This window comes from Denticeps clupeoides, chromosome 8 (assembly GCF_900700375.1).
Source record: "Denticeps clupeoides chromosome 8, fDenClu1.1, whole genome shotgun sequence".
Classification (NCBI taxonomy): domain Eukaryota; kingdom Metazoa; phylum Chordata; class Actinopteri; order Clupeiformes; family Denticipitidae; genus Denticeps; species Denticeps clupeoides.
The window spans coordinates 1,134,074-1,156,866 of NC_041714.1; the positions used below are offsets into that span (position 1 = coordinate 1,134,074).

General features: G+C 42.2%; 3 protein-coding genes across 7 annotated transcripts in view; 2 read left to right on the forward strand and 1 right to left on the reverse strand.

Annotated features, from left to right (window-relative positions):
- The first annotated feature begins 4,571 nt into the window (after positions 1-4,571).
- Positions 4,572-7,327, forward strand: prop1 (PROP paired-like homeobox 1). Its single transcript, XM_028989129.1, has 3 exons — positions 4,572-4,626; positions 5,062-5,360; positions 5,823-7,327. The coding sequence occupies exons 1-3, from the start codon at positions 4,572-4,574 to the stop codon at positions 6,204-6,206; spliced, it is 738 nt and encodes a 245-aa protein (XP_028844962.1). The 3' UTR covers positions 6,207-7,327.
- On the reverse strand, positions 6,519-8,899 carry mcfd2 (multiple coagulation factor deficiency 2, ER cargo receptor complex subunit). Its single transcript, XM_028990076.1, has 4 exons — positions 8,748-8,899; positions 8,176-8,365; positions 7,854-8,013; positions 6,519-7,622 (listed from the first exon to the last, which is right to left on the reverse strand). The coding sequence occupies exons 2-4, from the start codon at positions 8,346-8,348 to the stop codon at positions 7,491-7,493; spliced, it is 465 nt and encodes a 154-aa protein (XP_028845909.1). The 5' UTR covers positions 8,349-8,365; positions 8,748-8,899; the 3' UTR covers positions 6,519-7,490.
- Positions 8,900-8,917: 18 nt separating this feature from the next.
- The window catches only part of ttc7a (tetratricopeptide repeat domain 7A), a 29,658-nt gene continuing 15,782 nt past the window's right edge, over positions 8,918-22,793 (forward strand). For 2 of the 5 annotated variants that reach the window (XM_028990069.1, XM_028990072.1), the window contains exons 1-12: positions 8,946-9,053; positions 9,752-9,911; positions 10,910-11,067; positions 11,566-11,734; positions 15,859-15,989; positions 17,285-17,412; positions 18,053-18,131; positions 18,534-18,703; positions 19,621-19,687; positions 19,999-20,136; positions 21,452-21,535; positions 22,206-22,310. In XM_028990069.1, coding sequence (XP_028845902.1) covers positions 8,991-9,053; positions 9,752-9,911; positions 10,910-11,067; positions 11,566-11,734; positions 15,859-15,989; positions 17,285-17,412; positions 18,053-18,131; positions 18,534-18,703; positions 19,621-19,687; positions 19,999-20,136; positions 21,452-21,535; positions 22,206-22,310 — 1,452 coding nt within the window. In that variant the 5' untranslated portion in view covers positions 8,946-8,990. Of the gene's footprint in view, positions 9,524-9,751; positions 9,912-10,909; positions 11,068-11,565; positions 11,735-15,858; positions 15,990-17,284; positions 17,413-18,052; positions 18,132-18,533; positions 18,704-19,620; positions 19,688-19,998; positions 20,137-21,451; positions 21,536-22,205; positions 22,311-22,793 lie in introns of those variants that run through there. The other 3 variants (XM_028990070.1, XM_028990073.1, XM_028990074.1) reach the window with 3 other exon arrangements.

Sequence of the window (22,793 nt, forward strand, 5' to 3'; positions counted from 1 at the left end):
CATGCCCATTGGCATGAAAACATTTGAGTAAATCGCAGCCGAACCCCTAAACTCAAAACAACTGCACAACTGTGGTTATGCACCGCATGTTGGATGTATGGCAGCTGCAAACAAACACTACGGAGACAATATTGTGGCTGGAATTGACAGGAAGCCATATCCACGCTATGACCTACCTAAACTGAAATGCACTAAAATGCATTTCAGAAAATGTCGCTCCAATTTCCCGTGCTGGAAAATTTATGGCGATATCTGAAGGGGCTTAGAGAGCAAGTGAAAGTGAAGTGATTGTCATTGTGATACACAGCAACACAGCACATGGTGCACACAGTGAAATTTGTCCTCTGCATTTAACCCATCACCCTGAGTGAGCAGTGGGCAGCCAGTGTGGGGACAAATGTCAAAGAAGTGTGGTGGTATTAGCCTAGTGGGTAACACACTCGCCTATGAACCAGAAGATCCAGGGTATAAATCCCGTTTACTACCATTGTGTCCCTGAGCTAGACACTTAACCCTAAGTTGCTCCAGGGGGACTGTCCCTGTAACTACTGCTTGTAAGTCGCTCTGGATAAGGCCGTCTGATAAATGCTGTAAATGTAAATGTAAGTGTGGTGACAACAGACCAAATATCCAATAGAAAGCCTGGAAAGTCCACTAGTGAACAGGCTAGAAGTGGATGGGTGATGAACACTTTGGTCTGTGGTCAACCGTTAAGTCTGATCTTTTTCATCTTGGTTGTGTCAATCTGTCTTTCTATATTCAGATGTGGTGATAAACTCTCTGTCTACCAGTGAGACTCAACCCTACATGAGCACCAACATAATCTTCTCTTTTCTATTTTTCTCTCTTTATTACTGATTGGCTCATACAAAGCAATTAATTACCTAAATAAACAAATGCATCTATAATTTTACAAATCATAGTAATCAATTACCAACAGTGATTATAGAATTGCTACTTAAACTTTCTTTTTCATTGTAAATAAGGGAAACTCCCTCCCAGAACAGGAACAGATATCTGCCCCCGAGAGGGAGAGGGAGACTGTGTCTGTGGTGAGTTTTAAGCTGCTGGTCAGCTTCTGGCAGGTCATGCATTTGTGGATTTGTAGGACTGCTGTCTGGATGCTTGTGCTGCCCAGACTGCCCCAGTGGTGTCCCCTTTCCCATCGCCGTGCTTTAAGGGTCCAGAGACAACCTGCAGCTCTGCACACATTGCTTTTTGACTCTTTCCTGGAAGAGCTCTGATACTTCTCTTCTAGAGAAGGTGTTGAAATGTTTCTCATCTTTCTACCTATCTATCTAGATCTCTATCAATCTATCTCTTATATTCTTGTATTATGTAATGAACTCAGGCTATATCTGAGCTCATCTTCCACTGGCTGCGCATGTGATGGGTGAGTCAGGGCTTGTCATCTGATGTTAACTTTACCATGGGTGTTTCCTGGTGAACCATAATCTATGGACTGCCGTTAATGGATTCTTCTGTATGTGTTACATCCAGCTACAATAAAATATTATGAAAGTCACATCCATGTACCAATCATCAATCTGAGTCAGAAAGGCTCTAAATGAGCAAGAAGCCTGAAGATCAAAAATGAATAACAGGTTGCTTACTGTGAGGAATATGTTCTCTTGCACACATGCATGCACACAGATACACATGCAGGCCAGCAGGCAGGGCAGGGAGAGTTGGGTTACATTCCTTCCATTGGGGCTGTGACTGTTCCAGGCAGGTCACTCCCAGTTCAGCTTTGACCAGCAGAGCTGCAGCAATGGGAGGGAAATTTCTATGTGTGTGTGTGTGTGTGTGTGTGTGTAAAGCATGAAACTTCTCAGTTTGTTTGTGCGGCATATTGATGCAATTTGTAACCAAGGCTACAAGTGTCATGAAGTGTCCTCATCTTTTGCAGCCTTGGACACGACCACAGAATGACAGGGAAACCAAGTGTGTGTTGGTTGGTATGTGTGTGTAGCTTGTACCCACATCCTTGCTCAGGGAGATGGGTAAACGTTATTTTTAGTAAAATTTTGGTGGCCATAACTGTGAAAAATGAATCGATATGTAATAATAATTATTATACGCGTGTTTAATTACTCTGCAAAAGTTATAGGCAGTAGTGAATTTAATCTTCCAAAAGGTAACTCACAAATAATCATTAAAAAAAACAAAAACAAAAGTGGCAATAATTTCATTTGATATGAGAAAAACTGTTGATATGTAGAGATGTGAAACAAGAACTTGGGGTTTGTCTCTATTATTGCTCAGCGAACAATAGGATATACAAATACAAATAATGTCACTGTTTAAAGAACATAAGCTAATTCTGCAATAAATGGTTTAGGTAAATGCATGATTGTTTGCAGCTTAAATAAGCAGTAGTTTTGATTTCACTGGTTTGTAGTTCACTTTAGCAGAATGCTTTTGCCCAGTAATGTGTTAGTGTGTTTATTTGCAGAACTACACAACCAGTTAAACTCTCCAATACTGGAATAAGTCCAGTGAATACCTTGAAATGATATATGGTCCCAAACTGAAGAATAATGCACATTTCAGAATTATACATAAGGGCCTTTTTCACAGAACAGGTAACTGGTTGAACTGGTTGAAAGCTATTCTGCAGTAATGGAGGTTGATCAAGCCTTGCAAGTTGGCAAGAGACAGACAAGAGTCAAGAGTCTAGTCTTTGTCACCAGCAAAAGGCCCTCAGAAACGTTGGGAAACTCTTTCAGAAAGGGGACTTGCAGACCAAAAGCCACAACAGCATCAGATGACAAGTTTCTGAGACAAGTTTCTCAGTCTATGACATCCACTGTCAAGAATGCTGGGTCCAGAGTTGTGGACCTTCAGAGAGCGAGAGACACCCTGAAATGGCCAATACTGCAATCTTCATTGTCATGCAGGACCCTCTGGAATGTGCCTAGTGGCTCAGGGGTTCATCCTGTAGCAAGATAATGACCCAAATCATAAATCCAAGCTATGTCTGAACTGAATTTTGTGTTCTTTAAGGGCTCAACAATTTACAATTTATAAATGATTGCTTTAGATTTATTTCTTCTTTTTTTACTTTAAAGGTTATCTGTTCTGTGATTTGATATTGATCTGCTTGAATTTAAATAAAAAGGCTGCTGTGTTCTAAAACCTTTGACCAGTAGATTTCTTTGTGTGAAAGAGCATGTGCGAGTGTGTGTGTCCCTTCTTTCATATATTACGTAACTTCAGCAGACACAAGGCCACATGTGAGCAGTAAGTGTTTAGAGTGTGTGTGTGTGTTGCCCTGATCCATCTCAGAAGAGTTCTGAACTCCATGTGGTTTTGGCCGCACAGTCAGAACCTCCTCTTGGTCCTAGTGGTGTTTGGGACAGAGTCGGGATTCCACAGCTTGCTGGAAATTCCATAGTGCCCTGGGGGCATGGTGGCCACAGAGAGTTCAGGCTGTACCCACAATTCCGTGTGGGGATCAGCCAGTCAGGTGACCTCACAAACAAACACGTCCTTTTAAGAGATGTGCAGCCCAGTGTCTGGCTGCAGTATAACAATCACACTCCGGCCCTCTGCACTTGTCTCATTCTTTCACGGACATTATTCTGAACACAAAAGGTGAAGAAATATGTGTAGTCGCTGCAATAATTACAGGGAAAGTCACATGTGGACCTGCGACATTGTGGGACACTTTGTTGAAAGACAGAGGAGACACAAAAAGCAGAGGAAGCTGGAGAAAGTCTTCTTGCTGCCATCTACTGGCAAAACACACTCCTGGGCCTATTTAAACACAGACGTAAATTTATTATGCTTGGGATGTTTTAGTTGGAATGTGAATTGTTCTGAAATCTCCACCTTTGGTCTGAACCAAGATGAGTTAGTACAGAGTTCAGAATTTCCACACACCTGAGGATTGACCACAAGTTCTCAATTGGAGTAAGGTCTGGGGACTTTCCTGGCCATGAACCCAAAATTTCAATGTTTCAATGAGAATCAGCCCCATACATGAATGGTCTCAGGATGCTTTACTGTTGGCACAAGACAGGACTGATGGTAGCGCTCACCTTTTCTTCTCCAGATGCCCCAAACTATTGGAAAGGGGAAATTTTGTCGCCGTGTGCTGCGCTTCATCAGAGAAAATGACTTTACTCAAGTCCTCAGAAGTCCAATCCCTGTACTTTCTGCAGAGGATCAGTCTGTCCTTAATGTTTTTCTTTGAGAGAAGTGTCTCTTTGCTGTCTCCAGGCCATCCTCCAACAGTCTTTGCCTCACTCTGTGTGCAGATGCCATTTTCATGGCAATTTGTCAATTTGCTAGTCTAATGGCACGTAAAGGTGATGTTATTGTGAAAATTGAATTTTTTTTGTTTTAAATAAATGATAAAAATGACTAAATGACTCCATTTTATGAAAGATGAAAGATGCAGTTGGTACTTTGTGCAAGATACACAGCGCTCCCCCCACGCTGTACCCACTTGGTAAGTAGGTGTGGCAACTTGTGATGTCACAATTGATGATGATGAAAAGCAGTGGGATGCCTTTCCCACCCTCACCTTGCATTTGCACCTGGTCATGGCTCGGGAAAAACCAGCGATGGATGTGATGAAGTGTTCCAAACCTGGCATTTCCACCCTGAGCTCCACAGTGGGTAAGTCAATTTATCACCTTTATCTAGGCTATAAATCCACACTTAATGATGCGTTCACTATTGCAAGCAATAGTCCGTACTATTTTTGGTCTGTACATACAAGGTTTTTTTGTTAGAACTTATATGTTAAACTCATGGGCCACGGCTGTAATGGTTTATAGTGTAGCTTTGTACAAGAGAATGTCCTTGTTAGTTTGTGTCTTTAAATCTAATTTTCTTATTATTTCACCAACGGCTTTTGTTCCTTGAAGGCCCCAAAGCTTGTCTACCAATTTTACAAATTAGTCACCTTGCAGTGTATTGTCACCTTAATCTGAGTAGAATCCTGAAATCTCTGGTATCTCTTTCTCACGATATTGAGTTTTGCTCGTAAAGCCCATCCTTGTCACCCACAGTGTGGTAAATGCTCCTAAATCCGCTGAACTTGCCCGTTGCTCCTGATTGCGAGTAATTTGAGAAATGCACAAGAAGCCTATTTTGAAAATTTCCCCACAAAACACGCTGCAAATTTCCCTCCTTCAGATGCGGCCAGCCCGCCCAGGAGAGGCTTAGCAGGCCCGCCGCTTCTGAGCAGGCCCTACACGTCATCCCCCGCACGCAGGCGCCACCGCACCACCTTCAACCACCAACAGCTGGAGCAGCTGGAGCGAGCGTTCTGCCACAACCATTACCCAGATGTCCATAGGCGCGAGGAGCTGGCGCGCACCACCCAGCTCAACGAGGCCCGCGTGCAGGTCTCTAAGCATTCTTTTATTTATGACGGTCATGATGATAATATTTTTTTATTATTATTATTAAAGGTATATAATGATGACAATTCGTTTTTTTCCATAATTTGATATAACTTTCAACCAAAGGTTGCCAGAGGTTATACTACATTGGTCAAGCCAATGTAGTATAACCTGTATCCTGTAGTTGGTCAACGCATAACATGCGGCAGTGGTGGCCTAGCGGGAAGCCCACAAATCTCCCCGGGCCCCTTTTATGGCTGCCCACTGCTCACTAAGGTGATGGTTAAAAGCAGAGGACACATTTAGTTGTGTCACCGTGTGCTGCGCTGCAGTGTTTCACAATAACAATCTGCAAATTCTTCATCAAGTATTAATGAACATCTAACTATTTTAAAAGGAAGAATGACCCAGTTTACATTTTTGGTCATTTTGAGCCTACTTAATGTGAGTCCTCTTGCTCCACAGGTGTGGTTCCAAAACCGACGTGCCAAACAGCGTAAGCATGAGCGTACCTCACAGAAGGTGTTGCCTGTGGGTGTGATGCCAGGGAGAGGGCCTATGCTGGGCAGCCTCTGTGTACAGTCTCCAGGGACGGCCTACCAGTACCAGTCCGCGCATTCACTGGCACCACTGCACAGTTTCTCATCCGTGTTGCCTCCTGGTGGCTACTCACACCACCAGGCACCGGGCAGTCAGTGTCAGTTGTCATGTTCTACTGCCCCAGGCCCGGCCCAGGCTGCCCACCAACACAACGGCTGGTACAGTCAGCTGAGGAGCAACCTGCATCCCACGTCCATGTTCTCCTTCACCTCCATGTCAGCACTGGATCACACTGCTCATTGGAGCTAGAAATCATGCTGCTGCACATTTTCACCGGTTTGCATGCTCATTTCAAACACTGTAGTAAGATTTGGCTATTTCCGTTATGGGTCATCACAGATGATCAACTGGCCTGGTTCTCCACGCAAAGATTTGGCTTCCCGATACAACCCTCCTCATTTACCTGGGCTTACCCAGCACCAAGAAAAGCAGTCAAATGCGCCCAAGTGCATCTGGAGTTGTGTATCTACATTCAATCTAGAAATGAATAGTGTTATATTCATTCATAATTAATTAAACATCATTTTTTTCGTGATCACAATGTGGACCTAAAAAGATATATATTTTTATAAAACCTTTATTACAATTGTCACCCACAACACACACAAGAAATTAACAATGACTCTGACACCCAAAACAAACATGCAATCTTCATTCAAATGTTGACATGAAAATAGATTTCTTCTGCTCTGACCTAGAACTGTGACCTGGCAAAATTACAGAGGACCAAGCGTTGTTATTTGACCAGTTACAGTATGAAAAAGGAACATATACAGTGTCTGTTTAACTACTGGTCCCATATGGGTCCCGTGTGGTAAATGAACATTTCTCTTTAAAAAGACCACTGCACAAACACAAATCTCTTGGTCCTCATTTGACGTCAGTAAAACAACGTATGTAGACTGTACATGCTACAAACGATGCACGTGTATGGGTCACACAAAGTTCCCAGAAAACGAATAACCCTGAACACAGATTGTGACATGTTCCACAGACACAAAAAAAATTTGAGGGCAGATACGAATTTGGATTTCTGTCCAATCCAAAATGTTGTTGCTACATAGAGAGGTGTCACACATGGCATACTGCTGGTGAAATTTCCAAGTTATAGTCCTGCCTTATTCCAATGCAAGGTGTTCAGTAAAAAAAAAAAAAAGTTTTCGGTCACATTATAATACTAGATGTTCTGAACATTGCATGATTTGTCTAGTTTGCAGAATAAGTAGTGAACTAATCCAGTAGGATATTAGGCAAGAGGATACCCAATGATGAAGTCGCTTGTGTACTTCTGCAATCCAGGTGTTTTAATGTCTGTTAAAAATGTAAGTGCACCCTTTTAAAGCATCCATCATCCAATTACCTAATTATAACAGCAATAAATTCCTAAACACACATATCTTTTATTATATTCTTATGACTTGTTTGGCAGTTATGGATTCATTAACCATGAATGCCACCATGGTTTGAAGGTATGTTTGGTATGGGCTGCCTGAAAGTGCATGATGGGAGAGGGAAGTGCTGCTTCCCTGCCTTCTACTCCAGAGATTTGGCAAATTCTGCATAGTCGATGTAACCATCGTTGTTCTTGTCGTCATCTCTCAGAACATCGTCAATAAGGCTAATTAAATCTTCTTCTTTCATTGGCTGGCTATTTTCTCCACGCTCCTGGAGGGAAAGTTAAATGCGTGAGATCATCACTGCAGTATTTTACAAGATTCAGTCTGTGTAAAATGTGCTGAAATAGAAAACATTAGTAAAATTGTCCCCTGACAACACTGAAATGTTTGGATGGCATTCATCAACTAACGGGTTAATGACATTATTGGATGGCAACAATGCAAACAGAGACTTTGATTTGTGCATGACCAGATCTGCTGTTTGGACCGATCTCTGTACCTCTTTGTGAACATGTGTGATTGCGGTGGCCAGCTCCAACCCGTCCAGCAGGTTGTTGCCGTCGTAATCGTGCATTTTAAAGTAGTGAAGCTGTAACTCCTGCGGTGTCATGTCTGACTCTGGTTTGTCAATCACTCCCTCTAAGTGCTCCATAATATGGCTGAAATCAAAAGAAAACACTAAAGGAGTTAAACAGGGGTCCGAACATCACAGAAATCAGTGAACAGACCTAGTTCAAGCCATGTTTTTTTCCCCCAGTAAAAGTAAAAATCTGGACACCACAGGGCATACGGATCTCGTTATTAACTGTGGAGACACGTACTCTTTATCCTGGACCAGGGTTTTGTCCAGTCGCATGCCGGGATGATGGTCCTCTGTGCCGCTCTGTGTCTGACCATGACTCCCCCCGTGGGAATGTACTGCCAGCCAACAGCAGGAAACCACGAGCAGTAAAGCCCACGTTGAGCTCGGCCTGGTGCTCCCTCTGAGCCACATTGTCACCAGGAAAGTGCCTGCGGGCAAAAAAAAAAAAAAAACAAAACTGCACAATCTCAACTCAAGCCATGTGCAAGCAAGTCATTCCTTGCAGGTTAAAAGGATATTTACAGATGATTGCACAATAATTGCAAATAAATCACAGCAGCAGTAATCACTCCACACCAACACGAAATAACAAGCAAATAAGATAAATTACAGGTGAAAGCATGAACTTCCGTGCTTCTGCGTGCTTTAGAGCTTGGAGTGCGGAGAAACCAGGACGCCCGCCGTGGCTGATCGTCTGTTTCTAACTAAACGTAGCTAGTCAGCTTTCGAATGTCTTCGCAAATTTACCACTTAGTTCTTCTAATTTCACTGCACCTGCTAACACATTGCAAACGCACGCGATTCACGTACCTTTTGTAAAAAGAGAGAACTCTTAAGGTTCCAACTGTTCATCCAATGCTAGCGTTTTCAATTACGTGTTAAACTCCACCGTTTTGGGCCGAGCGGCTCGCCGTAGTTACCTTTCACCCCGCGTACACAACCGCTCGTTTCTGATAGGCGCGTTGCTCTGACGTCACCGAGTGGGCGTCCACTTCGCGCCCGTTGCTTGCCTGCCGGTCAGCGAGAGGGAGGATGCGGTTTAGCTGAGATAAAATGTCAATGGCGAACTTTCACAGGGATAACGAAGCCGCGAAAGCGCTTCTGCGGAGACTGGAGGTTGAGTTTGGTGTGACGGTCCGTAGCGAGTTAGACCAGTCAGTGGATGTACATAGGTAGTCCATGCACTAGATGCGTAGACATGTAGAGTAGATGATATCAAAAAGTCGTGATAACTTGGTTTAAACCTGGGCTTCTGTGTCATATTTTCATTGCAATATTACATGTAAAACATTTACAAGCCTGCAACATTTTATTCATTGCAATACGAAAAATGACCTGACACATATTCTGAATGGGGAAAATAGTTCCACCGGGCGGCGCACTAATGAACGTAATATCGTGAAATAGTATAATGTCTAATTATGGAATAAAAACACAGGCGTAGCTTTCTGGGAAATTAAATGTATCGTTGTTATTACAATGTAATATTTCCGTGAATTCTCTCTACGTGCCTGGCTGGAAGGCTGAGCTTTGTAATTGATCTAGTTAACCACTAATTGGACGCTGGATGGAAAGAGGACACGGAGGTAAATCCCTTAAACTTAATCACATGACGCACAGCACAAGCCTAAACTCTGGCCCAGTCACTTGGGCTCACTAGTATTACCTATAATAATAATGCATGATTGTTGCTAGTATTGTTATTATGCATGCGCGTTACTTTGGCCGTAAACAGGAACTCGTCTCGTTCCGAAGTTCCTTTTTTTAATCTCGCACATGCTCAGTAAAGCCGCGGCGCTTTTCTCCTCCTTCAGTCCGCCGTCGGCCACCGGGACGGAGCGGGCATGTCGTCCCGGATCTCCTTCTCGCAGTACCGGCTGGAGGCGGAGGTGGAGCGCTGCCGCTCGGAGTGCCAGTGGGAGAAGGTGCCCGGCCTGGTGGAGCAGCTGGCCGCGGCGCGCATCCACCAGGACGGTGAGTTCCTCAGGAGCTGGACTTTGTCCCTCCGCTGCATGCGAGGACTGTTTCTCGCTCATTAGGACATTTTGGACACCTTTGGACATAAAAAATATAAATCATTGTTTTTTCTTTTACTGTCTGCAGTCACCCGGTATTTTCTGTTCTTTAACAGCAAATTCAGTAGCGTGACGTCACTGTGTTAGTGTCTACCTGTTATCGTTAAGCGTCACATGTCCGCCTGAGTACACAACATCTCTCTGGTTCAGTTTCTTGCCACAAGGGACCGCGATTAAAGTGGCTCTTGGGAAGAAACTGGGTGAACGTGATGGCATTTTCAGAGGGATCTGAACCGAGGGGCGGCAGAGCTCTGGTGTAATTCCAGCACTGTGCACCACTTTGCCGTGTGAGCTGAAGGACAATCTTCCCACAAGTTGTCCCCATCGGTGCGAAGCGAGGGGCGGCAGAGCTCTGGTGTAGTTCCAGCACTTTGCCGTGTGAGCTGAAGGACAATCTTCCCACAAGTTGTCCCCATCGGTGCGAAGCGAGGGGCGGCAGAGCTCTGGTGTAGTTCCAGCACTTTGCCGTGTGAGCTGAAGGACAATCTTCCCACAAATTTGTGGCCGACACAAGCGACCGACAGCATGGGGGGAAATGTCAGCTATAAACAGAAACTGAGGAGAGGAATCAGAAGTTGGAGCAAGAGGAAATGATGTTTTAAACTGAAGAGCCACCTAGGAAATGTGGGGGTTACAGTGAAGGGTGATGACCGGGCCGTGTGGCTTCAGTTCATACAGTGGGGTGGTAGTGGCCTGGTGGGTTGTGCGAAGTTAGTGTATTTTTAGTGTATTTTTTCCTGTTCATTTACAACTTTATTATATAGCAGTTTTTGGTTCAGTTCAGGTTACTTTTCGATTTGATCAGGCACAATATGTGCTTTTTAAGGATGCAGACTTGAGAAACAGGTGGAACAGCTGATGGTTGTCTCATTTGTGTGTGTGTGTGTGTGTTTGTAGATGACTATGGCATGCTGCTGTTGGCAGAAGCTCTGTTGGAGGAGTGTCTGTTGGAGAACATCGCTCTGCTGCATTGCTCCACCCCTCTGAGTGAACAGTCCAAACTGGGCCGTGCCAAAGCCTACCTCAACAATCTTTTGAGCAGGGGTCGCCTGGAGGTGTGTGTCTGTTGTGTGTGTTTTATCATGTCACAAAAGCCTCACACGTGTTCCCTCTTCTGTCTCACATCTGCCACACCCAGCCATACATACATAGTTTTGTGCGCATCCACTGTGTGTGTCGATTTTTTTTGTGTTTAAATTTTTTCCATGCCGGCACATGTCTTGCTTGTCCCTCTCTGTGTATATGACCTCCCCGCTGTTTAAACAGTTTTGCACTTGCTAAGTTATATTTAACTTAGATGGGTAGGAGGTAGTAGCCTAGTGGGTAACACACTCGCCTATGAACCAGAAGACCCAGGTTCAAATCCCACTTACTACCATTGTGTCCCTAAGCAAGACACTTAACCCTAAGTTGCTCCCTGTAACTACTGATTGTAAGTCGCTCTGGATAAGGGTGTATGATAATGTAAATGTAAATATTTAAAATGGTTATGTTGAGAGATAAAGTCTCTCTCTTCAGCTTCACTCTTCCTTGCTTCTGTTGTTGTTCAACAGCCCCGGTGCCTGAATGAAGCTCTTCTCCTGATGGCTAAAGTGCACTACGCCCAGGGGCGTTACCGTGACGCCCAGGGAATGTGCGCCAGGGTGGGCATTGACGACCTGACACGTGATGGGCAGCCACTGTACTACCTGCGCCTCCTGGCAGAGGCTTTCGTCATCAAAGGTGCCTGTCAGCCAGACCAAACCAAACTTCTTACCATAAACTATGAATGTACCCATATGGCTTCTGCCATTTATCTGCACTTGGATAAACACACTTAGATGCTGATACACACCCGCTATTATATCACAAATGCCACGGCTGTTTTAGCATGTATTAATCATGAACTGTTCTCCAGTCGGTAAAGATGTTGGTGTTGAGCCAAGCAACTTACACAAATCACATCAATAAGTACGCAAGCGTGTGTGAAGTCAAATTCAAATCAAATTCAAATTTTATTTGTCACATACACAGTCGTACATGGTATGATATGCAGTGAAAAGCTTTTAGCGACTGCTACAGACCAGATTATTGCAAATATTGCAAGTAAACAATGAACCAATATGCAAATATTGCAAACATAACCAAATATTACACTTTTATGTCTTTAACCTAAAACATAAAATATGTGTAACAGTTTTTTCTTTGTATTGTAAGTGCATTGTATACTAATAGAAACAAGAGTGTCTCTACTGTACTTAATGCGCTCAATGGTGGGGGATTTGCCGGTGAAAGGTTATTGAAAAAAAGTATAAAAGACAAAAACAAGCTAACGGGGTCAGAGCAGTCGTGACAGCAGCCGACCCCACCGGCGCCATCTTGGATATGAGATAGTCATTGAGATACACAGCATAGCACAGCACGTGGTGCACACTGTGAAATGTGTGCTCTGCCTTTAATCCTGCATCACCCTTAGTGAGCATTGGGCAGCCAGGAACAGTGCCCGGGGAGTGTGGGCACATACCTTGATCAGTGGCACCCTTTGGTTACACGTTCACTGTTTTACCCGCTAGGCCACCACTGCCTAGTTAATGTGTGAAGCCAGAAATTCTAAGAAAATGCATGTGGAACTCCTGATTGGCATCTCACTCATGTGGTTATTCATCACTTGCATAGGTCTTTTAGGAATCTACTGTATAATCTGTGGAGAGATTCTTGTATATTCAGGTCTACAATCCCAGTGCTTTGAGGGAAATGGTTTGAGTGGAGGACTGATTAAGATTCTAGATGGACTTCAGTTTGTGTGTTGGGATGTTGGTTTAATCCTGTGTGTGTGTGTGTGTGTGTGTGTGTGTGTGTGTAAACCTCGTGTTTTCCACATTTGTGTCTGGTTGCCCTTTCCTGGGACCTGGAAGACAACGTAACACAACATAAAATAAATGGTGTCTATGGGCAAGTTGTCATATTTATGTCACGTCCATGCGGGCATGACGCCGCGGGTGCACGGAGAGGAGGACGAAGAGTGACGAGGAGACAAGGAATGAAGGACGCTATCACCTGACATCACGAAACGGGTTTAATGGTGAATCACAGGACAGGGGAGACATCCAAGACATTGACATTGGTGAACACAGAAAATAACGTTAAAGACCTGACAGCGAACAGAAACGAACAGGGCAGCTTTATACAATTAACACAGGTGAGAACGATTAGGGAACATTTCACATGACAGTGAAACCCCGGATCCCGGACCGGAGTAACCCCTTTTCGGGCCGGATCGTGACAATTTATAGAACAGCCTGTGCATTTGCATGCTTGCATGAGTGTATGTTGTGTGCTTTGCATGTATTTGTGGAAAGAGCTTGAGGAAGATGGCAAGAAAATGTTGTCTTCATGATTCTTCTGTTAACTGTTGTTAAGGAGTCAAGAAGACAGATGAAACATCTGTTGGTGGATCCTATTCCATGATTCCTTCATTAACAATAAAACAGAGCAGGTGACTGTATTGCCAATTGCTGGACATTAATGATGCAATGTGTAAGATGTATAGAGTAAAACATTCCAAAATGTTTAGGAAATTTTAAAGTTACTAGAGGAAAGGTAGGGAGAGTTGGATCACCAACTGATTTTGTGAAAGTATCACATAATTGAGGAGGGAAATGATTTGAAATTATTCAAAATATTTTACAACTAACTTCATATTTTAGACTTTTTAGGGCTGATTACAGCTCTAATATAGTCTTTATAGAATAGAATAGATGCCTTTATTTTCACTATACAAGTAGGGTTCAACAAAGATGAATAAAACAAAAAAAGTAAAATCATTTTATTTATACTGAGATTAAGTTACAATAAAATGGATGTTCAGATTAACATATGATAAAATAAATGCTTTTGCACCTGTCATGCTGTAAAATAAACAAGAGTTCCTGATCCTCCAGGGACCATTTACCATTTTATCAGTAGTTACAGGGACTGTCCTCCTGGAGACTCTCAGGGTCAAGTGTCTTGATCAGGGACACAATGTGAGGTTTGATCCTGTGACTTTGTCATTCATAGGCAAGAGTCTAACCCACTAGGCTAGTATTTCCCTCCCGTTAATGAATTGTTTGTTTTTTTAATATGGACATAATCTGAACATATGGCTTTGCCTGCTTACTTATCATAGGTGTTGTTCACTGAATTTCCTGCATAAAGGTTTGTCAAAGGTGGAGGGTTGATAGTCTGGCAGGGATTTTATATTAATAATCCCCGTGGGTAGCCATTGATTCAAGCCTGAAGGCCTCTCAGAGATCTATGATCCGACATATCGGATTTGTCTGTGCCGCCATCGTGGGATAGAAAAAGTCAGAAAACAAACTGAAAAACACCTGTTACACTCACGCTTAGCTCTTGCAAGGCATAAACAGTAAAAAAATCCTGGCTGAAGACCTGGCATCTTCCGCCGGTCTGACATATTGTCTTATTCAGCAGGGCCTATGGGCCACCCACAAATCAGGACCAAAGGAGGGAAAAAGCTTTTTTTGGGATTTTACTCTGAAATGGTTGAGCGAATAGACCAAGTCATTGGGCTTTCCTTTCTGCATGATTTAGCATATGGCTTTCCTCGTGGATTGTATGGGTCACATGACCGTACCCGAGCACATGCATCCACAAGCAAAAACTAGTACTATATTGTGTGAGCTGTGCTATAACTTTATAAGTGATCAGAGTGGGCATGGCCGAGCTAGTAACGCTCCAACAGGGTCAAATACCCATGTTAGCATTGGTAGCATTTTGAAAACATCCCTTACTCTCAGATGCTTTGACTGAACTTGAGGGGGACAACTTGAGAGGAACTGCTTTTTGGAGTTCCATCAGGGGCCAAAAGTGCTTTAAAAAGTGTTTTATGGTTTATATTGAACATTCAACATATGTTATTAACAACATATGCCTTATTTACAATTTCAATTAATTTTTTGGTGTTTTTCTGTTATTACATCCTGTTATGACACTTTGAGCATACAGTAAAGCAGTACATTAAACTACAGAAGCGGGTTTCACCATTGAAACAGTGTAGTTCAGCAAAGAAATTAGACCACTACGAATCGGGATTTGGCAACCTTCTGATTACGGGGCCGCTTCCTTAACCTGTAGGCCACCACTGGTCCTGCAATAACTTCCACGTGTTGAAAGAAGTAGTCCTGAAAAAAGACAGTGGGTTTATTACACAGCTGAGACAGCAAAGTAAGTCCATGCAATCTGTTTACAATGATGTCTTTTAGTTCTGCAATAGCATTGTTAGAAAATGACTAATTATGGACTGGGTGGTGATCAAATTGGTTGAACTTTTGCTGGCAGATCTGTGGTGGTTAAGAAATGGAGGTCCAGGGAAGATATTCTGGTGAACATTGAACTTCATCAGAAGGTGCATTGTTCAAATATGACTATCTTGTGGTTTAGGCTTATCTTTTTTGCATTCATATTCTTTTTACAATGTGGTATACCGTATATCATGAAAAAATTGATCATTTGAAATAATATCCCTCAGACTGTGTGTGTTTTGTCTATTGGCAGTTGCCTTTCCTTATTTGATTAGTGCTGGCCTGGAACGCCAGCCTTCCTTCCTGCAACCCAGGAGGTCTGTGTGTGTTTATTTTCATATTAATAACCAGCTTCCCATACACACATAACAGACACATGCACTCAAATATAGGAGAGGATATGAGAGAGTGACCTCTGGCTCAACCCCTCCACAGTGACCCATTAAAACCATCGATGCCCATTTCAGGACCTGTGTGCTGATGTGCCGTCCTTTCCTCATAACTACAGACCTACAGAACTACAACATAACATGCATGGTGGTAATGTAACCATAATCTACACAGGGCTGTCGCTGGACCATCAGGCCTTATCTGCTGCGTCCCGTGTGCGCTTGTCTGAGAGGGAGGAGGAGTGTCTGTCCTGCTACCTCAGTGCATGCGATGCAGCCCTGCTCTACTTGCAAGAGCTGGACAAGGTGTGTATGCCAGTGAGGTTGAAAAATATTATTGCGTTACATGACAACTTTTCATAGAAACCATGGCTGCTGAATTTAATGTGCTAATCAGTGCAATTTATTTGTTAAACGTACCCTATTATGAAAATTTGACTTTTGTGAGATTATTTAACATTAATATGAGTTCCCCTAGCGGTAGGTGTAAAGAGTGCTTTGGTCATTTTGCTTCACCGTTCAGAGAGCAGCAGCTCAGATGGTTGAATCTGGAATTTGTACCATTACGTCTCAAGGGGGAAAGTTAACCTCCCGTTTCTCATGTTTTTTAAACCCAGTGAATTTCCCACCCCTCCCCCCAAAAAGGAACTCTACCATCCATCATGGCTTGAAAATGTGCAAACATTGCAGTTAGTCAGTGATTTGAAGTAAAAAGGATCACAAATGTACTGTTTTCTTTAGTTCTAAACAACCAATGGGTTAATTTTTTGGGGGGGATGGAAAAAAACACAACTTCCTGTCTACAGCAAACATTGTGGATGTTGAGTGGTGTTGATTACGCGAATGCCTGCTCACTTCTATAGGCTGCTCTCCTCCTCGTCCTGCCTTTGTCCTCCTCATTAGCATTTAAAGCTACTGACACCGAAACGACACATCCTGGTGAAATCTCATTGTGGGACTGGATAAAAGTGGCTGTAATTCTGCACCAAGGCTGAATTTCTGAAAGAGACTTCAGATACAGCATTAGGGGACCACTAGGACAATATAAAAGCAAAAGAAAACAAATCATAATAGGGGACCTTTATTATTTAATAATAAACATAAAGACGTAGACAGACAGCGAGGGAATTATTTTTCACACTGATTTCATTAACATTCAAATGTAGACACACAGCTGCTGGGATACTCTTACACAGGAGCAAGAAAATGAACACAGCACCATGTGTGGCGTACAAGGTTTTGGCCACACCGTGGACCCCAACAGAACTATTGAGTAATTTGCAGTACATTTTATTTGACTGGTTGGTAAGTAAATAAAAAATGACATGGGCCAACCCAGCTACTGGGTATGACAGTGTTGTGCTTGGTATCTGTCCCAAGACTGGGTAAATTATGTGGCTTGCATTAGGAATTAAAAAATTCAAATTTTGCCAAATCAAATGTGCAGACAACCAGACTGGTTGATGCGCTGTGGCAACCCGTAATAGGAGCAGCCAAAGGAACAAGACAATCAAGTGACAGCCCTAATAGAAAACAGTTATCTATAATCTCACTAATCAGTAATAGATGCCCATTCTACAGTAGGATGTCTGTGCTTTCAGATGGTGGTGACAACCCCAAGCACTAAAGCAGGAAAGAGCAGTGTGTCCTCTCCTACAGTAGAAGTGGACCCAGGCTTCTTCCTGCAGGCAGCACTCCAGAGTGCATACCTGTCCATGCTGCACAAAGGGTGAGTGACAGTCATAATCATTTCTTGTGAGCTAGTAATTAGCTGGAAAACTATGGATCATAATTACTTCACAAAATCCTCTGGATATACACATGTTTGCAAACATTTTTATATGTAATAATGCAGTTTGTGAAAGTGATTGTCATTGTGATACACAGCACACAGTGCACACAACAAAATGTGTCCTCTGCTTTAAACCAATCACCCTTACTGAGCAGTCATGACAGGTGTCCAGGGAGCAGTGTGTGGGGACGGTGCTTTGCTCAGTGCCAAAGAAACAGACATGATTTTGTTCTATATGCGTCATTCGCAGTGCAGTATCACGAATACCATGGTACAATGGCCATATCACCTTCATTCTGATTAGAGCAACCCCATACCCAATGAGCATTAAGCGGAGATGTGTATAATGGTAATGAACAGATTTGGCCATCTGCCTTTCAGGGCTCAGCCATATTAATGGCCACTAGGTGTCACCGTAGATTAACATTTTATGCTGAATGTAAAAATGTTCATTGTGCAAAGTAGGAAAAGTGGACTGGAGTCGGTTATCAGATTCTGTCCTACATTGTGTTTGACTTTCATCAACAATCTGTGTGTGCTGACTGACTTTATTTTTCTTGCTTTTTGTGTCTGACAGTAACTTGGCCCAGGGAGCCCACCAACTACGTCGAGTAATGAGGGTGGTGGAGTCTCGTGGCTCACAGACATTCCGCAAGGTGATGGTTCATATGGTCAGCGGTGAAGAGCACTCCTTGAACTGATCATTTTGTCTGATTGGTCTATCTGCTCTGTGCTAATAGTGTGACTAATTTGAATATTGTGAAAAGGTTTTCACGGAGGCATGTTATATGAATTGCATGCTATATTCATTTATGTTGATTATGACTGATAACTTATGAAAAGTATCTTCATTTATATATTCACTACTCGGTTGAGGATGAAAGGTTGAAGGTTTACCTTGGATACATTGAGAATATTCAGTGTTCATAATAGCCATAAAACAGTTTAGATATACATATAATTTACATATATTGTGCAAAAGTACATATAATGTGTACATAGTATGTGACTTAGCATTTGCTAATTAGATATTTATATTTATATCTATGTATATATAGTCTGTAGCACGGAAGCTCGCAGAGGTGCTGCTGAGCTCGATTAGTGAGGACGGCTACTGGAATCCACTCTCCACCCCACCGAATGCCTGTCTGAACAGAGAGGGGACAACCCACCCAAAAGACGTCATCTACCCCAGTCCCAAACCCCCTCAGCGATACAGTGGCGACAGGCAGGTTCTCCTCTATTGCATTCTCCATTTTTTCGCTTCAGAAAAAGCACTAAAGAAGGATATGGACTGAAGGATGTTTGTTGCTTGGATCTTCTGTGATAATGTAGTGTGTATGTGTGAAATTCATCAACATAATGTAGTTGATGACTGCTTCACTTTTTTTACAGCTAACCAGCATTAAGGTGACTGTCAGAAGTTCTTGAAGTAAATGATTATTTTATTTTGTCTCAACTCATTGCTTTTGTTGATGATATTAATAAAGGCTGAAAGGTTGAAGGTTACCTGCTAACTGGGACCCTGCTGTCAACCTTGCATACCTGGATAAGGATTAGGCGCATGCATGATCCATGGTACATTCAAATGTTGTGACAGCCACCACACATTTATCACCCACCGTCTTTCAAATGTTGGTGGTGAGAAGATTTCACAGATTTCATTTTATCTCATTTGAACATGTTGGTCTCGCAAAATATATGTATGTAGGTTCTAATTATACTGAATAAAAATCAGGATAATTTTTCTATGATGAACACATCTTTTCAGTCGTGGTGGTTTTTGGCTTCTTCTTTGAATTTGTGAGTGGATGCAGAACTTTTTTTCATGTCAAAGTCAGTGGAGGGTCAAGGAAAGTGTGCTGATGGAGAGAAAGCAGGAACTTATCAGTATCGGTGTGTAGATCCAGAGGTCTGGACAACACTAGAACAGAAAGGCAGACAGAGGACAGTCGAAGTACTGAAAGGCAGGATACCTGAGTGTTTTATGCCAGGACGCCACTCAGGATTGCTTTACAGGCTCGTACAAGCTACCTGCTGAAACAGGAGATATCTTCAGGGCACATACACACACACACACACACACACACACACACACACACACACACCTGTGTGACTCATCCCTTCCTGCTCTCTCTCCTGTAGCAGTTCTTTCTGCCCTCAGGACGTGGTGGAGGAGGCCATTCTTCTCCTGCTAATAACAGAGTCCATGGTGAGAAGCATTTCTCCTCAGCCTTCTCTGTTTTTTTCTGCTGTTTTGTTAGATTCTCCTAATTCTTAGCATATATTTCAAGCACAAAGACGTTCAGCATGAAAAAGATCATTTTGTAAAACTCTCTGCATTCTTGAAAGCCTTTTCTACCATTGAGAGGTGCTTTTTTTGCACTGTGAACTAATACATATTCTCTGTAGTATCAGCTAAGGGTTCTTGCGACTGATAGAAGTGATCCATGCAGAAAGCTTTTTTGTACGTCTTGTGTACCACTTTTATTATTGCCTTTTACACTGTGTCGCCATCCACAGGCGAGTGCAGATGCCATCCTGAGCCGGACACCAGAGCATAGCGATGCACGCGAGGCTAGCGTTCAGGACACCTCCTCCGTTTACGATCTGCTCACTATTGGCCTGGCACGGAGGGGACAGTATGATATGCTGTCAGAGGTGAGTCTACAAAAACAAAATGGAATATAGTTCAGCAAAATTTGTTTGCTTAGTAATTGTACATAATCTTTAGTAGTGATTTGCAGGGTTACAATACATACTATATATTCAATGGCAATGTTAACACATTAAAATACATTGCAGTTCAGTAATGCACTATTAAGTCATCTGGGGGATTTATGATAGAAAAGGCACTATTTTTAAATTACTTCACTTGATAAGTTCATGTGCCCTCATTATTTACATCGATATATAAAACAAGAAAGACCTGCTTGGTAGTTATCTGTATCTTGAAGAGAAACTTTTTGTTGATGGATAATTATTCTGTTACCCAAATGATTCAAATGGACCTTGATGATTGGCATTTACACACTTACTGATTCTGAATGATATAAACCCACTGCCATCAATGCATCACTTAAACATCATTAAACCTAGTGTGTAAGGAAACTGACCCATAATTGGAAGGTTGCCGATTCAAATACCAAGCCGCCAAAGTGCCACTGAGGTGCCACTGATCAGAGTCCCCACACACTGCTCCCCAGGCAACTTTCATGGCTGCCCACTGCTCACTAAGATGATGGGTTAAAAGCAGAGGACACGTTTAATTGTGTCACTGTGTGCTGTGATTCACAATAAAAAAAAATCACTTCAATCTCACATAGTTTCATCAGTTTATTTATGTGTGAGGAGAATGCCTTTGCTTTTTACTTGGAATTTACTTATTCCAAAGTGTGGAGTACTGCGCTTAGTCCCCGGTCCAAGATAATACCCTAAAATGAGTGTATCAGCAGTTTTACTACGGATGGTTCAAAGTGTCAAAAAGTCAAAGTCAAAGGTACTTTTCAAAATCAAGGCTTATAAATATAATGTATGAATAATATTAATTAATAATATAATGAACTACAGGATGCCTTGCATTATGTGGTGGATTTATTGGCCAATAATTGCTGCTTTTCTAGTTATGAGGGATATGTGGGGGAAAGAGGACAACAACCTAAAATGCAATTTTCATAAGAACAAATGATTGTTCAGGCTGGAGACAGCTATGTGACCTTGAGTGAAAGGGACATCTTATGACCAATATTTTAATGGTTAATGTTATTTGCAGGCCAGACAGCTTTAAACGTTGTGTTAGCTATGGTTTTGTTACACATACTAGCATTTTGTGAAAAAGGTTTCTTTTCAATAAACGAAGGTCACTTAGGCAACCTTTTACCATGAGTCTCTCTACTTTATGACATATTAAATATGTATAGGTTACAACTTATTATTTAAATAATTGTTTAATATGTTTATGTTTGTGTGTTCACAGTGTTTGGAGCGGGCCATGAAATTCTCCTTTAACGAATTTCACATCTGGTACCAACTGGGATTGTCTCTTATGGCCAGTGGGAAGGTGAGCTCAGAATTGGATGTGTGTATTAACATTGCAATAATCGACACATTTTACATAGAACTGAGTCAAATCAACACTGTAAGTGCATCTGTGAATTAATATTAATCATGTGATTGCCTTGCATAAACTGTACAGCATTCTGTATAACAGTAGTAGATTGGCAGTGATCTTATTCATTTTAAAAGTATTAACCTATGTTCCATATTACCATACCAATGGGGTGAGATTGAGAGGTTGCTTGTGTGTTTGTGTGTGTGTGTATGTGGATGTGATGAAAACCTGGATAGATGCCTGGAAATGGTCTGGATGGTATATATGTAAGAGGGCATGTCTGCATGGTGTCAGTGGTAGTTCTATGTGGAGTGTCTGTGCGTATATGAGTGTGTCTTCTGTGTATGTGATAATGAGTCACTTGTTCTGTGTTACTGTGCATTTGCGTGCATGTACGTGTGTGTGGCACTGGCTGTGTATTTACAGTAGTAAGGTAGGAGGAGACGTGGGTGTACATATAGGCTTTTATAATGACTCACTTTTGCAGTAACTGTGTTTATTTTTGTACGTGTTCTTTTATCTTTTATGTGAGTGCTCACATAAAAGGGGTATTGGTCACAACTGCTGTGCTTGTGTCAGAATGACGGTTGAGTGGTGAGTGTGTCTGTGTGTTTTGCAGGGAGTTGCTGCTGTGTCGGTTCTGAAGGAGTGTGCCAAGATGAGTCCTCAGGATCCTACACCCCCTTTACTGGCAACAAAGATCTGCATCAACCAACTGCACTGGGTGACTAATCAATATACACAGGATCACACACTGTTCACTTGATGTGCCATTATTTGAATTATCAGTCCACGTACTGTTATTATTGTACAATGATTGGGACTGTTCTGGACCTTTTTCTCTAGAGTGACTGAAATTTAATAGTTTTTTTAAAGCACATTGATGGAAGAAAAAAGTGATCCAGAGATCAGCTTCCCTATCTCATCATATTGTCAAATAAAAGGCAAGACAACCTAAATTTTACAGAAACTAAAATGTGGTTCAAATCTAACCCTGTCCATGCTTTACAAATCCCAGCACAGAAATGTTTAGAACAAAGGCGGCCAAACAAGTATTAGTGTTTATATTTTTATGTAAAATTATTGCCTTAGCATCAAACAGTATAAAAAACGTTTATTTAGACTTTTGACATCTACAGTATTTATAGAGCACAGCAGGGCAGCGGGGGTGCAGATTAGATGCACATCTGTTGGAGGTCACATGGAT